Source organism: Bombus pyrosoma, linkage group LG1 (genome assembly GCF_014825855.1).
Source record: "Bombus pyrosoma isolate SC7728 linkage group LG1, ASM1482585v1, whole genome shotgun sequence".
Classification (NCBI taxonomy): Eukaryota; Metazoa; Arthropoda; class Insecta; order Hymenoptera; family Apidae; genus Bombus; species Bombus pyrosoma.
Window position 1 is genome coordinate 2,594,405 of NC_057770.1, and position 17,719 is coordinate 2,612,123.

Here is a 17,719-nt window from a genome sequence, read left to right on the forward strand (position 1 = left end):
ATTAGATCGGAAAAGAATGACCAATTTACTGGTCGCGGGCTCCAGCGTGAAAATTAGTTCCGTTTTATGTGTCGCATTAACAGCTCGCCACCAAGAGGCACAGTTTAAAATCAGTGTAATCACCTCTTTCGAAGCATCACCATCGATCGATCATTACGATCTTTCTTTTACATTTTGCATTTTGTACTGTTACTGGCTTGGTTTTTGTTCCGGTGATTTGTAGAGTAGACTTTCGTAACCGATTTGCTAATTGTCTTAGCGCCCCGTCTAATTGGATACTTTGAAGCATTGGTACGTGGTAACGCTTGATGATTAAGACACGATAAATTTATCGCAGATAGTATACATAATAAAAGCGCATTAAAATCGGAAACGTTCAAGTGACAGAAACATCTCCGTTATTCAAAGTTTTCATTAATCGGATTTTAATCAATTATATATTTCTTTTTATAACTATCTATACTTGAATCTAGGATTAACTTTTGATAAATACGTTCAATATTTCCGAGATACATAACTTGCCAGCGTTGTCATTCTAATTCTGGCTTTATTCGTCAAATACTTATCATTTTATAAACAATATTTATAACATATCGAGAATAAGAATTTTCGAAATTTTCTCCATTAATAACGTACTGTAATCGAAAGTGAAAGTTCCAAAGTTTTTCGTGCGAACCAGCCATACGTTCGAGACAGCTTGACGAGCAGGTATACACGCTATAATACAAAGTGATCATCGAGAAAAGTAGCTGAAAGAGCTCGTAGCGAGGCTGTTGCCATCCCAAACCTTCTGGGAACGAATTCTTTCCACCAGGTTGCGCAATCGCGGCGTAATTACATTGCGCTAATAGCCACTCGATGATTCGATTCTCGTCGTTAACTCGGACCGGCCAGGGAACCAGTTCGAAAACTTCAAGATCCTCGAACCTTCTTTTCTATCAACTTGTTTTTTCTTTCTTCTCGTTCATCACGGTGTCTCTACGAACGAAAACCAGTCACCGTTACAATTCACAATGTTCCCAACGTTTGATCATTCAACGCGATACAATTCATTGAAAAATAAAAAATACAAAAGAAACTCGACTCGATAGCTGTTTAAAATATTTTTAACGTAAATAGTTACGATCGCCGCGGAATTACAGGCGTTAATATTTAACTAATAAACACGATACGGTGGTCCAGGTTCGACTGGGTGATAAAAGGAATAAAAAAAATAAAAAAATATTTTATGTGAAGCGATACTCGATGTTTGTGTTCTTAATATTTATATTTTCGCGATATTCTCTATCCAGTCGCGGCTATACACCGACGATAATCGATGACACAACGCGATACGTGTGCAGCGCGTGTCGATTCTCGTTACGTTCGGAAATTAAATTCAACGTTTCCTGATTCCCGGGTGCTTGTTAGTTTGCCAGTTAATAACGAGCGATCAACGAGAAGGGAGAAAAAAAAATAGACAGAAAAGAAGGGACATACATAAATGAGCATAACGAGAAAGAGAAAAATAGTACAAAGGCGAGGGTAGGTGGAGAAAGGAGATTGTTTCACGCTACACGGGGATATGTTACGGCGTAATCGATCCGACGTAGATACATTAAACAATTTCACGATTCGTCATCGTCCTCGAAGAGGATAATTAACCATGGCAGAAAACGTGAGAAGAAGGTAATTTCGTACCGCAATCAGCCGAACTTAATCTTGACCGGGATAACAAACAATTATGAGAACGTCTACCACGAAATTCTATCTTGTCCTGTCGGGTATTTGTCAAAATACACCCATTTCACGATCGAAGAGAGAAACGGGAAAATAAATAGAAAGGAAAGCTTGGTTTCTCTGGTTCCCGGTGCCTCGTTGATAAACAAGTTTCTCTGTTATGGGAGAATAGCTGCTAATGAAATGATCACGGTACACGTCGTTTTCGCGATGTGAAAAAGACTGTTCGTGTTTATCCTTCATTCCTCTGCGGGAATTTTTCTTCGTGACAGGTTCCTTGCGTGTTTTGCTCCCGGCTAATACAACGATCGTACGGAAATCGTAAACATATCCGTAATTTTTCGACGAAACACTTTGAACAAAGTCTATTCGCGGACCCGTTTTCTGATACTATTTCTGTACCGTATCGCGTTATTACAGATCTCGATAAAATGTTTAGTACTCTCAGTCGAAATTTTATGAAACGTTCACTTGGATATTTTCTAAAAATGTCTAAGATATCAGGGATGAAATAAATAAAAAAAAAAAAGAAAGAAGTGAAGCAATCAACGTAAGTACTTACGTACGTGCATCGTTCGACAAAAGACGACGGTCAAAGAGTAAAATGGCGTTTGGTCGAAACCGAGCATCGTTCGATCGATACGTACTCGAAAAGGCAGCCGTTTCTCGAGGTGATTTTTCGCGAACGGTACTCTCTCCGATAATTGCATTTGCATAAAATAAGCCGTGTCAATCTCCATCGACCGATCGAAAATTAGAACTTTTCTGACTTTTTTTAATTCGATAAACTTGTATTATTTTGCAAGCCCTTTCCAATCTCGGTCTGTCCCGGCTTGGCATTTAACCTAAACTAATTGCAGTCACGAGAATTCCGTCGATAATCGTATTATACGAAATTAGTTCTTTCATTCAATCAAAAGACATTAACGCGATCGTAGCCGCTGTCGCGGTTGCTCTTCGCCTCTCGATTGTAGCCTCGATCGTTGTTCCTGTTCTTTTGCCTTTCCTTTCTCCTCCCTCTCTCTCTCCTTTTCTCTGTCTCTCTCTCTCTCTCTCTCTCTCTGTTTTTTTGATTCTTTTCTTTTTAATTCCTCTCTTCGCCTGGTTCCAATCTCACCGGCTGTTCGTTAAAAGGCAGCAGCACAATTCTCCGCTCGTCCTACCTTTTCGTCGGATTTTTCAATCGATCGTTCGTCCTTTTTCATTCAAAAAATACACTCGAACATGTTTGTCTGGTCGCCTCTCGAATTTTTTCTCGAGGACGATCGAGAGGCTTACTCTGGTCGGGATTTTCATTAGTCCCTTAAATGGTCGGTCGAAACGTTAATAGACGTTGACTGTAATTGGCGAGCAAAGCGTTCGACCGTCGATAAACTATTAACGCAATGCGGTTCCCAACCGTGGGACCGTCGTGAGAACGCTTTTACGACACTGTCGTTGATCCCAGTTAATAGAATGTGATTTTCTACGCTGCTCGATATAATCGCAGGATTATCCACTTAAATCATTGTGTAAAAGATTGCTTCATTGATGTTTCTTTTCATCCCTGATAATTAATCGATGCTTCGGAACTACATTTAGAAAAGAAGGTTTAGCTCGCCAGCCACTTTATGTACGGTGTATAGCTTTATAACCGACTTTATTAAAGAACCAACCGAATCTCTATAATCGTATTCGTTTAATACGAGATCCTCGACAACCATATTGCGTTTATACCAGTTTCGAATGTAACTCGTTCTAAGAATAAGACACCACCGTATCCGCACACGTTCTACGTATCTTCAAGTTCTCTCGACAAAACTCGTTTAATCCTCTGGCAGATTAAGAGGAAGAGACTTGAACAGGGAGGAGGAGAGAAGAGAGAGAGAGAGAGAGAGAGCAAGAGAGTTAGAGAGCTCCCAGTTAGGTACTTAAAAGTATTCCAATCACGAGAACGCGGCGAAAGTCCGACGAATATTTCTCGTTACCCTCGTGGAACAGGGTTGTAGGGTGGTGCACAGGCGGATACAGGGTGGAAGCGCGGAACGAATAAAGGTAGAGCCAAAAGGAGGGTGAAAACGAGCGGGAAAGCTACGAGGGTAATATTTAAAACATTATACTACGGAAAAAGGAAATGAATTTTTGTAGATACGCAATGTATATATTACACTTTCCGTGATATCCTTGCTCCATCTTGATACACAAGCGACCAATTGCATGCCACAAAGTTTATTATATAATGTACTCTTACAGACGTAGAGAGTTGCTGGATGTTTGTACAGCTCGTTACAGCCACGATCGTGCGCACGTTCTGTTCGATCATTGTAACGCTTTGCGCTGGCCAGTTAGCGGATTCGTTGCAATGATCCATTAAGAGATTTCGTTTCAATCAACGATTCCTTAATTGTGAGTTAAATAATCTATTTACATGAACTTTTATTCGGAGAGAACTGTTATTGAAATCAACGATCGTGGCGGTAAATAGAGAATTCGCAGAAGGAGATCTTAAATCGTGATATTTTTATCGATCGATACCGACAGTAAAATAGGGCGAATTCATTAAGAAAAAAATTGATATAAAAATTTGTTTATTAGCCTTTTTTGGAAGAATAATTTCTTCTGCAATATCGCGTAATCTTATGAATCATGTTACACGTTAAGAACTCCTTTTGCGACGCTACTATTCCAGGTCTAATTCGTAATGGAAAGGAAAAATGAACATATACATACTTATACATAAATGAACGCCACGTGTGCTACCATGGATCTTTTTCCCTTTACTCTTGTCACCGTCCGGAATGCTACGAAGAGATGCTCCTGTGTTGTGTTCTCTTGTTTCTCCACTCTGACACGATCGCCGCACACACGTCCTTGTGGTGTCTGCGAGGGAAATTATCCTGGGGAAAGACCTTTCTGGATCAGAGGCTTTTTCGTCGACATTCGTCACACCCTTTCGTCTCACGGCAATCACAGTCTGAATCAATTTCCTCTAGAGATTCTGCACCAAATCTTTTCGCTGTCCATTCATTATACTGTTTCGTGCAAATTACTCGCGAACTACGCGCGATATATTTCCAAAAGATCGATGACAAAGATCGAAGTCAGAAAAATTTGATAAAAAATTCGGTTTTGAAATGTGTCGTTTGTTTAAGAGCACGGGCTATCGTTTAGCACGGTGAACGTACAGAATGCACGTTTACGAATCCCGTGTTACGCTAAAAATAAGCATCGAAGGATGAAATTAGTCGGCGACTTGTCCAGCCATGGGTAAACGTATCCGTGGCATCCTGCTCGCAAAACGAGCGGATCGAAACAGATTCGTGACGAAGTGCAATATTCCGTAGACAACGTAAGATCGATTAATTACTTGTTCTGACTAAAACAAATTGCTGATCGTTTTTTTCTTTTTCCAATCTTCGTGCATCTAATAGTATACGGTATTTTAATTGCATTCCGATACTCGCTTACTTGTTATCCTACCAAAAAACAAACATAGCATAACCAATTACTACGCCAATCGAAACAATATCTGGCATTAATCAATGCATAATTAACAATATTGCAATTACATCGAATTAAAAAAAACGTTTAACATCACTCCCTCCGCTGAAAAAGTAATTCATACGAGATGAATCGTCTCATCCTACTAATATCATCGATGGGTAATCAATAAAAATTTTTCAAGACACTACATCAATTACCATTCAAAAGCGTTTTATTAACCTCCCAAGAGGATCTCTCTTTCGCTCGTCATCGCGCGTGACGCGGTAATGATCGTTTACAAACGGACGATCGAGTTTCTCAAAGCGACCAATTTTCGACGTGCGCTGCCTCGTTCCTCGGTCCGGTTCTTTTTTGCCACGATTGTTCGTTTTGCTCGCGTTCAGCATCGCGAGGACCATGCTGTGTCTCTCGCAAAACGTCAAAGGAAAACGATCTCGTTTCTCGACGCGTGATTTTCGGTAGCTCGTGCGTCTCCACCCCCTTCGAAGATTCGCGAACAATCGACGGGACACGGCTTCTCTTGCACAAAGAAATTCCTTCGTCGATTAAAAAGTCACACGAGCTTCGGATACGAGCCGAAACGGGAACCGCCTCGTGTTTTCTCGTCTCTGTTCCACGAACATCCGCCGCCGCCGCCGCCGCCGCCGTCGCCGTCGCCGCATGTGTATACTGTTCGTTCGATCTGTGTGTTGTTCGCGCATTTCTCTCCCCTGCCGGTACGTTTCCGAACGACGAAACCGTAGGCGTGACTCGACTTGCGTTACGACCTCGCGATTCCACGTAGATACGGCCACGCGAATCAGCCCCGAAACGATTTTTCATAATCTTCCCCGGGGCTTGGTTAATTGATTTTTCGTCGATACACTCGAAGCAACGGGATGAGAGAAGGCCAATCGTTCTTCGACGTTCGATTAATTTCTCGCGGGAGCGCCATCACCGTCATTCGATCAATCGCGTAGCACGTTTCTGCTTCCATCGTACCGATCCGCCGACGTTTCCGCCCATTTCGACCGCGTTTCCGGTTAAAACTGAATCTGTGTAGCCGCGCCACCGTCACGAACCTCATTTCGCCTGGCCATTTTCCACGCGAATGGCGCTTTCGTGTCATCTAATCGACCAAAAAACTTGACCATCGATCGTTTACGTAGATCGTTCAGATATTTTCGGTAAATGCATTGCATTTTTCACGCGAGTCCGTTGTAATTCTTCTCTCTCGTCTTCAACTTTAATTATCCGAAACGTATTAGAAACTTCGTTTCGTAATTGACACAATTCGATTATCGCTTGAAAGATCAATCGCATGAAAGTACAACAAGATTTTAATTCGAGTAAAAGTACAAAGGATAGAAAGTAAGAAAACAGGAATTACAGACGTCTTGTAAAATTAATTGAATAATCGATAAATAACAGGGAAATGTATCGATAGAAGAATTCCCAGATAAAAATATTTAGTTCTTTTAATAAAAAAATCAGGTTTATACGAAAGTTCCACTCGCGAAACGTAGGTTAAAACGACGAGGTGTCGCGTGACAGTCGAGCGTCGTGGCCGTTCCCTTTGGCGTTATTAAACGCCAGGTGCATAAATAAGGATATCGTAAATCATCGGGCAGAATTTTAGATAGGAGAAAAACGCCGGGTTCGAGCTATCATTTGAATAAACTTTTGCGGAAGACTTTAGGTCCGAGTTTTATTTAGCAGTTAGATCGAATCGGCGTTTTTTAATGGCCGCCTCTCCCAGCGGGAGGGAAAGGCAATTTTTTAATCGTTTCCTTTCTTTAATATATTGAAACAAGAATTTTACTGAAATCGGATTTTCCTTTGTTTTTGACATCTGTTGTATAATTTACGCGTTGTTACATTTACAGGCGACGTTTCGGTGGTCGTTTGAAACAACTGTAAATTATTCGAACTAACCTGAGGCACGCGGATATGTATAACGATAACGATAAATTTTGCATATCGCGGAATGTAAATACGTCTGTGTTTGAAGGTGTTAAATCGCGAAGATGAACGACAAGGCTATATGATTCGTGTCTAAGCATGCACGGTAAAACCACTCGACGTAACGATAGACAAGTTTCATTAAGGATTCCTAGCGTTTTTCCCGTTGGCTAAATTACACATTTCAAAATGTCTGACGCTCGATCGTACTAAATTACTTTAAGTGGATCGTTCAATCTACTTTCAGAATCGTTTCATTTTCTTCTACTCTGTTGTAAAATACCATTCGAATACTATTTACCACAATCCAATAAGCGCACATAGATTACTTTTTTGGGTCATACTTTCCTGTAAATACCTATGGGCAACTATCTATTATACTCCTCTTCGCTGATCTATCGGAATATCATTTATAATATCGACATGCAAACGCGTTGTGAAACCGGAGAAAAAAAAAAGTGTTCATCGAAATTGAAATTTTAATGCAGTACCAGAAACGAGGTGAGAGCTCTCTTTGTAACGCGTGAAACGGTCATTAAACCGATGCGGAGTCGATCAAAAGTTCCATGCATAGATTATACGCGTATCTTCGTAATGCGGGGAGGGGGAAGCAATTGGACAGGAAGCGGTCGCAAAATAAAAGAGAAGAAAAATGGTTGATCGGTTCGGAACGTCGCGCAGAGGCGGGCGGCGGGCTTTTCGCGGTCGAAACTCCTTTTTCGTGCGCCGAAACGTCGCGTCGGCTCGGCGAAAAAATAACAGTGGTTGGCCCAGATAAATAACGGGGCAAACCGTGAACGGGTCGAAACGTATTAAATCCGGGGTCAGCCCAGGCGTGTCGGAAGGCTCGTCTGAATCGTCGTGAAATCGATGATTAAAGCACGACCACCAGGCAGAAGGGAGTCGCGCGATACGACGGGCAAACGCGACCGGCATGTCGACTCGGATGGGAACGAACGATGAAAGCGAGAAGGGGCTGTAAGAGGGGTGGAAGGAAACCGAAGGCCTTAATAACGAGCGGCGCAACATCCGCGAAATGGCGATTTTTCGTGTTCACTCGTAGTTTATCCGTCTGAAATTACGTTTACCCTCGCCAGTGGTTCTATTTGGCTGCGCGCGTGCAAGGAGGACGATCCCCGACGAAAAGGGGAGCGACGTCATCGCGACACGAACCAACATCATCGGGAGAAAACACGCGTTTATTTACTGCGTTTAAAATATAATTTTAGATCGTCGTATAATTTTTTTTCTTCGCTCTTGGTTTCCATCAGTTACGTTTAATGAACTCAAAGAAGCGTGACCTTTTACGGAGCATAAGTTAAGTGGAAGAGGCACGTGCGAGTAGTGAGAATCAAAAATCAAGCCGGATTTGTCGATAACAGGAACGTTTCGGTACCGTTTTCTTCTCCCATAACATAGTAATCTACTAGCGGGGCCAATTACACGAAGTAACCAGAAGTTCCCGGTAGCCTGTCGATACACGCCACTCGAATCACGACAAATTGACGTGGCCGGAACCCGTAGCAAAGTCAACAGGAATCCCGCCCTTTCGGTTGGCGATCGATTGTCGTCGTGTCAGCGGCGCGAATTAATCCTTCCCGCCCGAAGGAACGTTTCTCTTTTACCTTCCTTCCTTCCTGTTGTTCGTTCGTCGTGTTCACGCCCCCGGAAAATCCGTGTTTCAACCTCGATGAAGGGAGAGAAAAAATTGTTTCGAGACGATGGAGAACAGGGGTTTTCGGATGAAATTTCGGGTGAAAAGCAGAGGCCGGTTAATCCTCTGAAATAGTAGCTGCCACGAGGACCGATAACAGGTCGTGTGTGGGCTTTTCACCTGCGCACCGCTCCGCCTGGCCAACAATGGGCCGTGCACTCGCTTTAATGGCTCGCCCCCGATCGAGATTAAACCGTGCACACTTTACCGATTCTAAGGTGGGAGCCCCGCGTACGTGTATTATGCAGAAAGTAAGCGGCGTGGCCGGATCGAAGCGACGAGCTCGCCGGAATCGACGAAGCAACGCGAGGTGTTTTGTTTGATCGTGGTGAATGTGGGAAATTGGCTACGTTCGCGTTCATTGTAAAATACAGTATATCGTGGAATCTCGCTAGGAAGATGGCAAAGAGTTATTTATATAGCGTACAGTGGTACCTAATATCCAGTGCTCGAGATGGAGTAGATAAGTTATGAAATATGGCATATTTATCTTTCAAAAGAATTAAAATTACCTCGGAATAAATATTCTACCGACGCAGCGATCGAGGAATTCGAGGATATCTTTGAACAACTTTGTCACGAATATTTAACATAATATGCTATGAAAGAAGGAATAAGACGAACGTGTAAAACTGTCTGAAACGTTAATTAATAGGCGCATCGATGCTGATCATTAAGTCGGGCGCACTTCCACGTCATCGATCGGTTCGTTACGGGCGTTTTCTCTCTTTCCGTTTCTTCGCGTCAACGGAATTTTTCTAATAACATCAGAAAGCGGCACCGTGTACTTTTTTTTACTTCGTCCGAAGTGGCGAAGGGTATAAGAAAGAAGAAAGGTCGCGTTTAATTCATCGATTTATTTTTAATGGAACGATTTTGTTTTAAGAGGCGAAAGCTGCTTTCGTTGGTAAGACGATTATAGTTCGCTTTAAATCAAACGACCAGCGATCCACGCGAACAATGACGAAACGTCGCGTCGTCGGCATTAGAATCGGGCGAAAACATCTTCGAAGTGACTGAAGATTTGGAAATAAGTAGAAAACTCCGATGTCGTCGGAGACACGCGGCTTCCCACGCGTCATCGTTGAACACGATTTTTCGTTCCATTGTGCCTTGTAAGAGGGCAAAGCTTTAGAAGTTCCTCGCGAATACGGCAATAAGGTACTCTTTAACGAAGGAGGCTCTTGCAAAGTATTGCTCGGAAGAAGGGGCAATTGTAATGTAGGATTCCTCTCGAAAGTTTACTATTTCGTAGCACCGATACTTTGGCGTTCGTTCGACGAGTGTACTCAAGAATAAAGTGCCACGTTTAAAAGAAGAAGCAAATTTTTCCTTTGGTGTTTTCGGTTTGATCGGTGGTCGTATACGATTTTAAGTAAAAACATGGAAATCGCGAACGAAAACTATGGATTAAAAGAGAGAAGGATATTTTATTTAGGGAAATTTTTAAACGCGCTTGAGTTCAGAATTCAAGTCTTCTGCATGATACTCGTATCACTGTACATACACACCGTTGTACTATTAACACGAAACGATCGGCGCACGATGTTGCGAATACGAGTTCATCTGTCCTACCACGAACGTATACTGCGCTTTTACAACTACTGCAAATCTCTATTTCTACTAACTCATTGTTCTGTTGTTATTTGCTAACACGTGTACCTCGTGAATATCGAACATCTGTTGTTACTAACATTCCTCCCGGAACGCTGTCGCGACCCGTTTGAAAATAACATATTACAAAATCTAATATCACGTTCGAAACATCGAAACGCTTAAAAATGTTCTCTATTTCCGATTGTAAATACCTTGGAAAGTTTGATAGTTGGGGCTGTGAGTCAAAGAATCATTGAAGCTCGAAGTTAGAGGATACTTCCAAGATCGCCACGGTTCACATTTCATCGACGCCATTGATTCTCGTTAATCAAATCCATTTCATCGAATCTTCGTGACTTATCATTGTCCCCTGGGGTGACTTTTCTGCTCACGTGACGATTACAGGTGCAATTATCGTAATTCCTGTTCGGTGGACGTACGCAGCGAGATTTTCGAGGAGGACCCGTGTCCCGGAACCGGGAAGTACATCGAGGCGCAGTACTATTGCCTAGGTTGGTGCACACTTTTCTTTTCGACCGACGAATCGTCCTTCGTCGAGTTACGCGCAAGCTGCTCAGGATCACGATTTTTCCAAGATAAACGCAACTAAAATAAACAAATATGATTAAAACATTTGAAAATTCGTGTGAAATACCTTGGAGAAAAGCGTGAATCTTCGAGATGCGAAAGAGCAACGAAAGACACAAACTCTGTCGAAAAAGTCTCTCCATTCGTGAATATCCCTCTTCGAGCATCCATAACGGTAAGAGAGAAGGGACAGGATCCATGGTTCAGTACACTTTGGTAAGGGTGTACGTTTGTCATGTTAACCGACCAATCGCAACCCAGGTGCAACGACCAGCAGAACTGCAGCATTGTTGCATCGACGCTGCAATTCGGCGATCCCTGTCCCAACACGCACAAGTACCTCGAGGCGCATTATCGTTGCCTGTCCGGTAAGTAAGACTCCACCATTTTTGTACGCGCCCTTCCCCTTCGTAATATCTCTGTACCCTGTATCGTTTATTCTACGAACGGTCTTCCGTAGATACCGGCAAACGATCGCATAGGCGCCGACTTTGCGATCATTTTCAGCATATTCCTTTCCAAGATCGTATAGAAGAAACCTTTGCGATTATTAGAATATTACTTAAATTACGTTAATCGAATTGTACTCTTCTTGTACTCGGTCGTCAAAGAGATCCTATTTAAATTTTTATTTAAGGATTAATATGATACGTTATCGTTAATAATTCATAGTGTTTTTTTTTTTTAAATTATAATCAACCAATTACACGTTCAACACGTATTACAAAATAATTTAGAAAACTTTTTATAGTGCGTATACCGAAGGAGTTTCTGATTTTTAAATTCGTTTTCTGAAACCAGCTGATCTTTCGATAACAAGTATAATCGTTAAGCTTTTTTCCCGATATCGATATCGATGATTATTACGCAAAAAATTCAGGAACCGATTTTTTATCCATGCGATTCTCGAGAACGATGGTACGCATCCCGAGATTCTCATGTTCTAGACCCCGATATTCGCTTTTTTTTATCAGGCCGTTTATATACATAGCGTACGGGTAAAAAGCTGTTCAACTGACCGCGAGAATCGATTAGAATTTCCCGAAGCCGGCGCTTATGATTCACGTTGCCCACGTAACTGCGAGCCCGTGTCCCGATAAAGATCTTCCAGCGGCTTGCATCGGCTATGCACTCTCCAGACAGACGAAGTATAAAGTGAAGAAAAGAAAAGATCGCAAGGAGAGGAAAGAGAGAGAGGAAGAGAGGTGGAAGGGTTCGCGAAGACGTGATCTTTGCGATCGAGAAATCGATCGTAGGGATCGGTAACGCAGAGGAACACACGGCTGCACGTCCAACTTTTCTGACGTGTTTCGTATCGTAATGAAACTCTTCTACGATCCAATAAGAGCAAACAGCAGAGAGATCAAGAGAAGCAGGGAAGATTACCGCAAGCGTCGATCGTTACGCTCGATGATACTGCGATTCGACTGTGACGAAACGACGTGTTACAGTAAATCCGCGTCGGTACTTTCTATTAATTTGCCTCCGATCAATTATTAATACTCGTATCAATTTTACTGCTAGCTATTTACATACTATATACATTGACATAAGCAGCGTACCTTATTGTAATCATAACCGTAGGAGTAGCTTAACATTTTCGATTCGTAAACGCGTGAAAATACATATACAGAATCAGACATCGAGATTTTTTAAAATGTTCAAAAGGAAATCACCTCTATTGACTCTCTATACGCATACGCTGTATAGAACGATAACCTGAGTGTATCGTTGCTAGTATTTGAAGACTTTACGACGTTCAAACAGACTCTAACTAGCAGCGAACGAATGAAGCTGACTTTCCTGACCTTTCAGCGTTAACACCCACCGGTTACGACCTACCAAAACCACCAAGCAACGCAATCACTTATTGGACCATAAAGTGTCAACCCTCTGCTCTCTCTATGGCTCTCTCTGTTCGCCTTTTACAGCTTCCAAACACATCCTCTTCGTCTGATCGATATCCAGGAGGCTCGATAGATCGGTCTAACCGACGTGTATATTCAAGAGGGAGTAAGGGATCTGTTGGTAGCCCCGATACCACGAGAAAGCCTCTCTATTTCTCTCTCGTTCGTACCTCTGTATGCATACGGGTGTCCTTCTCTTGCATAGCCGACTATCGTAACGGACATCGGCGACGTCCGGTATTTTACCTTATCGCCAACCCCTTCGGCCAATAAAGATGACCCCTATAGAGATAGTACCGCGAAATACGCGGACCATCCCGTTCAGGGATTAACTGCCGTCGCCATCTTGGGTTAAAGATCGTTTTCTCCTCTTAGGCCAGATATAGTCGCGATATCGGCCTCGAAGGTAGGCTAATCCTGCCGCTCGCTTCGACTCGCATCGCCGAATGGCCAAGACCTTTCGTTTTCGGGAATATTTCTGTCGCGATCGATACAACATCACGATTGTTCGACCGATGCATTGAACCATCCAGACCAAAGGATGTCTCTTTGTAATGGAACGTGTACGTATATATATTCGAGATACGGGAATCCTGGAATGAGCTTGAACGGTCATAGAGGATACTATTGCCGGTTTCTGAGAGCATCGATCGTTTGTCCCTTCTAAGCATCGTTATCGAATCAATGTTTTGCCATATCGATTACGAAGCAAAGAGATAACACGGTGAGTTACTTTCCATCGAAAGTCGTTTGTTCCAAATAGCTTCGGTGATAAGTTTCAAGAAAATGTTAAAACTTCATTGTAATCATCCATCGCGATAGCTATCGCGACGATTAATTTCTCGTCGGACCCCGACGAACACTCGAAAATAAAAAGGCGAGCTTGAATCGAAGAGATTAAAGAGGTTTTCACCGTGACGTGGCAATTCCACGAGAAACAAAGTGCGATCGTTAGTTTCTGGCCGTAAGAGAGAGGAAACGTTCCGATGAGAATCGGCGAGAGATTGATCCCTACCCCCTAGCCTGCAACGAGGTTTAAAATATCCCCGTCGTTTGAGCTCAGTCGAAAAGCTCGTTTACCCGGCTCTGCCTTCGAGCTCCTCGAATCACTTTCCTTCTTAATTATACTCGGCGTTCGAATCCGATAAGCTCGTAGACGAGCTCTTAGCATCCTCGAGAGTAACCCTCCCTGAAAGTTGGCGTCTCTTCTTTCCGCGTGTTCGTCATCAGCCCGTGTTTCGTTTTCCCACCCGTGTGCTTTTCTCCCGTTTTCGACGAATTAAAACGAGACCGACGAAACACTTGCAGCGGCAACAACCACCACAACGTCCCGTCCGAGTCCTCCGTGGATCATGGCTTCTCAGCCAAGCGTTTGGAGCACGGCTAAGCCGACTGTCAGGCCTCCCTCGAGGATTACGACACCCCAGGCTCAACAACCGCCGCAGCCGCCAGCACCGTCCACCCCGACGCTCCCAATAACCACCACGCCAAGGTCAGTATACTTTTGTTCAGTTTAAAATTCGTTTGGTTTGAATTATCGAGCTTCGATTCAACGATTTGTTATCGAACCATAATTGTTCGTTATAGATTTCGTTTAATAGTAATTTTTAATAACAGAGATAACGATATATTTGGAAATGGATCGTGAAATAATAAAGATTTTCTTTAACGTTCAATGGTCACGTAACTTTGTTACGATTCGAAGGATATTCTTTCGGTGTCAGCTAGAAAAATAAAGTTATCGAAACGTTCCATTAAAAGTAGAATTTTATTACGTTTTCTCGACGGGGAAATATTTTCGTTACGTCGTTAGTTGGACGAGAGCCGATAAGTTGGACTGCACGAGCGTCGTTGAAAGTGACAAACCCTTTTCATTTTGTAGTCCCACGTCGACGAGGTCACCGGTCGATACGGAGGTCCTCGAAGTGGACCAAGACTTAATATCTCCTGCAAACGTTCCGTCTGCGAATGTACCAGCGGTGCCTCCGATTGTTCCTGAAACCACTCAGGCCACAACCACGTCGACCTTTGCTCCTTGGAGAACGAGTCGAAGGACCACTGGTAAGTTCTCGAGTGTTTGAGCGGTCTTCATAAACGAGAGGAGAGCGTTGATGGCGTTTTGATAAAGAGAGCACGGAATGTATCGTTTATTTTATCATCGAGATCGAGAGACGGTACTCGAGAACATCAGCTTCGAACAGAAAGCTACTTAAAGAGCTTTCTCGTTCGATCGTTCGATCACTATGCGCTGAAACCTAGAAAGGGCGGAATCGATGAATTATTAATGTAATTAAATATTGCACTCTAATTATACTCTGAAACAAGACTTATCGAGTGGATGATTTGAAGTATCATCGGCCGATTATAGTCGACACGTTGGCTCGAGGGCTTGTCAGCTGTCAATTACAGCCAACGATCGTGCCGAAAGGGTTAATGCACAAAAGGCAGCTGTCAGAAACTTGGGAGTTTCAAGAATGGATAGACCGTCGAAGTAACTTTATAAAGATATCCGAAACTAAAGCGATCTCTAATTACCAAAATTCTATCGCCTGTTTTGTTTTGTTTTGTTTTTTTTTTTCTTTTCTTTCCTTTTGCGGCAAATGTACAACTGCGTATTAAAATAGCAAGGAAATACGACTGTCAGTGTATAAATCGTATCAGCTAACCAACGTTCGATTTCGATGTAACTCGGCAACTCGTAACAATCACTGCAAAAGATTAAGGCACCCTTGGGTATCCAAAATTCCATTTCACAGACCCGATACGATGTTGCGCGCGAGCTAAGCTCCGGTCCGCCGGGGACCTGACACTAGAATCACATTAAAGCCACGCCATTAACTAAAGCCAAGTAACAGGCCAACTAACGCTCGTAACTAACTCAAATATTCCAGTGCCGAGCACGCTGTACCCAGAGTCCAGCTCGAATGGCCAATGGTACGACTACGGTAGACAAGTGTGTCCCCCGGTGATAGCCAGGAACCTGTCGTGGAACACGACCAGAGCTGGCGACGTAGCTGTTCAGAGTTGTCCAGGCGGTGCTAACGGTTTGGCGCGTTGGAGATGCCTGGCCAGAGCAGACACGGCCTTCTGGCATCGAGACAGTCCGGATCTGAGCGAGTGTCGCTCCGTTTGGCTCACCACGCTAGAGAACAGGGTAACAGAAGGCGACGTGATCCTCGGAATCAGTCGAGAATTATCGCAGGTGACGAACAACAGCAGAGGTCTCTATGGTGGCGACATGATGATCACGACTAAGATCATCAAGAATATGGCGGAGAAGATGGCACAAGATATAAGGACGTACCAAGACGCGAATCAGAGGGAGGTCAGCGTGACCGAGCTGCTGCAAGGTGTCGTGAGGACGGGCAGCAATCTGCTTGACAAGGCGCAAATGGCGTCTTGGAAGGATCTCAGCCATCAGGAGCAGATGAGAGTCGCGACCTCTTTATTGATCGGACTCGAGGAGAACGCGTTTTTGTTGGCCGACACGCTGATGCACGAGAAAACGATCACTCATGAGGGAAGGAACATACGTGAGTATTGTTACATATATCTTTACTTGTTGAATTAGAGCGGCAAATTGAACTTTCCGTAATTCGTTTGAAAGCAGTGTAATTGGAAATTTAAATTAGCGACGCGTAATCTCGAATTAGTTGGAGTTATATCATAGACAAGGGTACGTCTATAGGAAAAATTAGCCACGAACTAATTTAGATGGTGTGATAAGACCTGAGAGAAAGGACGACGGGCCGTGATGAGTAAAAAGGAGTGGCAGTCGGTCTAACGAATTAACGTTGAGTCGTCTAGCACAATGGACATGCAAGTATCGTAGGTCCGACTTTAGCATCGGGTCGCATAAATCTAGATCCCTTATCTGTGGAATGCGACGGTGGTAATATCCGGCGTAGATAAAACAAAGATTCAAACCCATCGTAATTCTCTGGTACCTAGCTGGATAATGTTGTAACCCGAGCTTTACCTCTCTCTCCCTACCCGGCATTAACACAACAAAACCACCGAGAAAATTACGAGCAATTTGATTTACTTCCTGAAAGTAACGTAGCGCGCGGTCGTGATTGAGGCTGCTGGAAGCAACTTTCTGCGTCGCGGTCGAACGAAGTAGCACCAACATTAGATCCGCGCGTGATAAATAGCATAACAGTAAAGGGTAAAAAGAAGACAAGTTTGATGAGCGACAGCCGGCCGGATGCCATGTAACATAATATTCGCCCGTCTGACCGTGTTCTTTCTTTCGTGCTAACAGAAAACTAGCTACCACCATCGCCGGGCTTAGTCCTCTCGAATTTTTCTTCTCAGCCGAAGACGTCACTTTTATGACTGATCGAATGGAATATACGATGAGCGAAATACCGTGACAACAAGGAAAAAATAACGGACAGAAAGATATGCGCGTTTAGTTTTATTGTTCGTTCGAGAAGATGAATCGAGTAGCGGAACTTTATGGTCGCGAGATTGACGAACGTTGCGGAGTTCGGTTAACGCCGCGCCGTCCTGTTCAGGACGAAATACCTTCCCGAGGATATAAATTTTATTTCGATGCCCCACGTGGACGTGTTTCTACGGAATATGTATTGCATTCGAAAGTTCAAGAGTAAAGGCCAAAGTTATAACAAAATGATTGGTACCGAGAATAATCCGAGTTCCCGGTTATAAAACGCCAATTGAAATAAAAGAATTCAATACATTGTGTATTGGATTTCAAATATATCTTCGATTCTTTCCAATTGCACGAAACATCTCATTCAACCCA

At 43.2% G+C, this 17,719-nt stretch overlaps 1 protein-coding gene across 8 annotated transcripts in view; it reads left to right on the forward strand.

Annotated features, from left to right (window-relative positions):
• The window catches only part of LOC122567462 (latrophilin Cirl-like), a 365,088-nt gene that overhangs the window by 327,683 nt on the left and 19,686 nt on the right, over positions 1-17,719 (forward strand). For 7 of the 8 annotated variants that reach the window (XM_043726368.1, XM_043726624.1, XM_043726027.1 and 4 more), the window contains 4 exons: positions 11,303-11,409; positions 14,257-14,440; positions 14,831-15,009; positions 15,840-16,481. In XM_043726368.1, the coding sequence (XP_043582303.1) occupies positions 11,303-11,409; positions 14,257-14,440; positions 14,831-15,009; positions 15,840-16,481 (1,112 nt within the window). Of the gene's footprint in view, positions 1-10,858; positions 10,966-11,302; positions 11,410-14,256; positions 14,441-14,830; positions 15,010-15,839; positions 16,482-17,719 lie in introns of all 8 variants that reach the window. The other variant, XM_043726114.1, reaches the window with a different exon arrangement.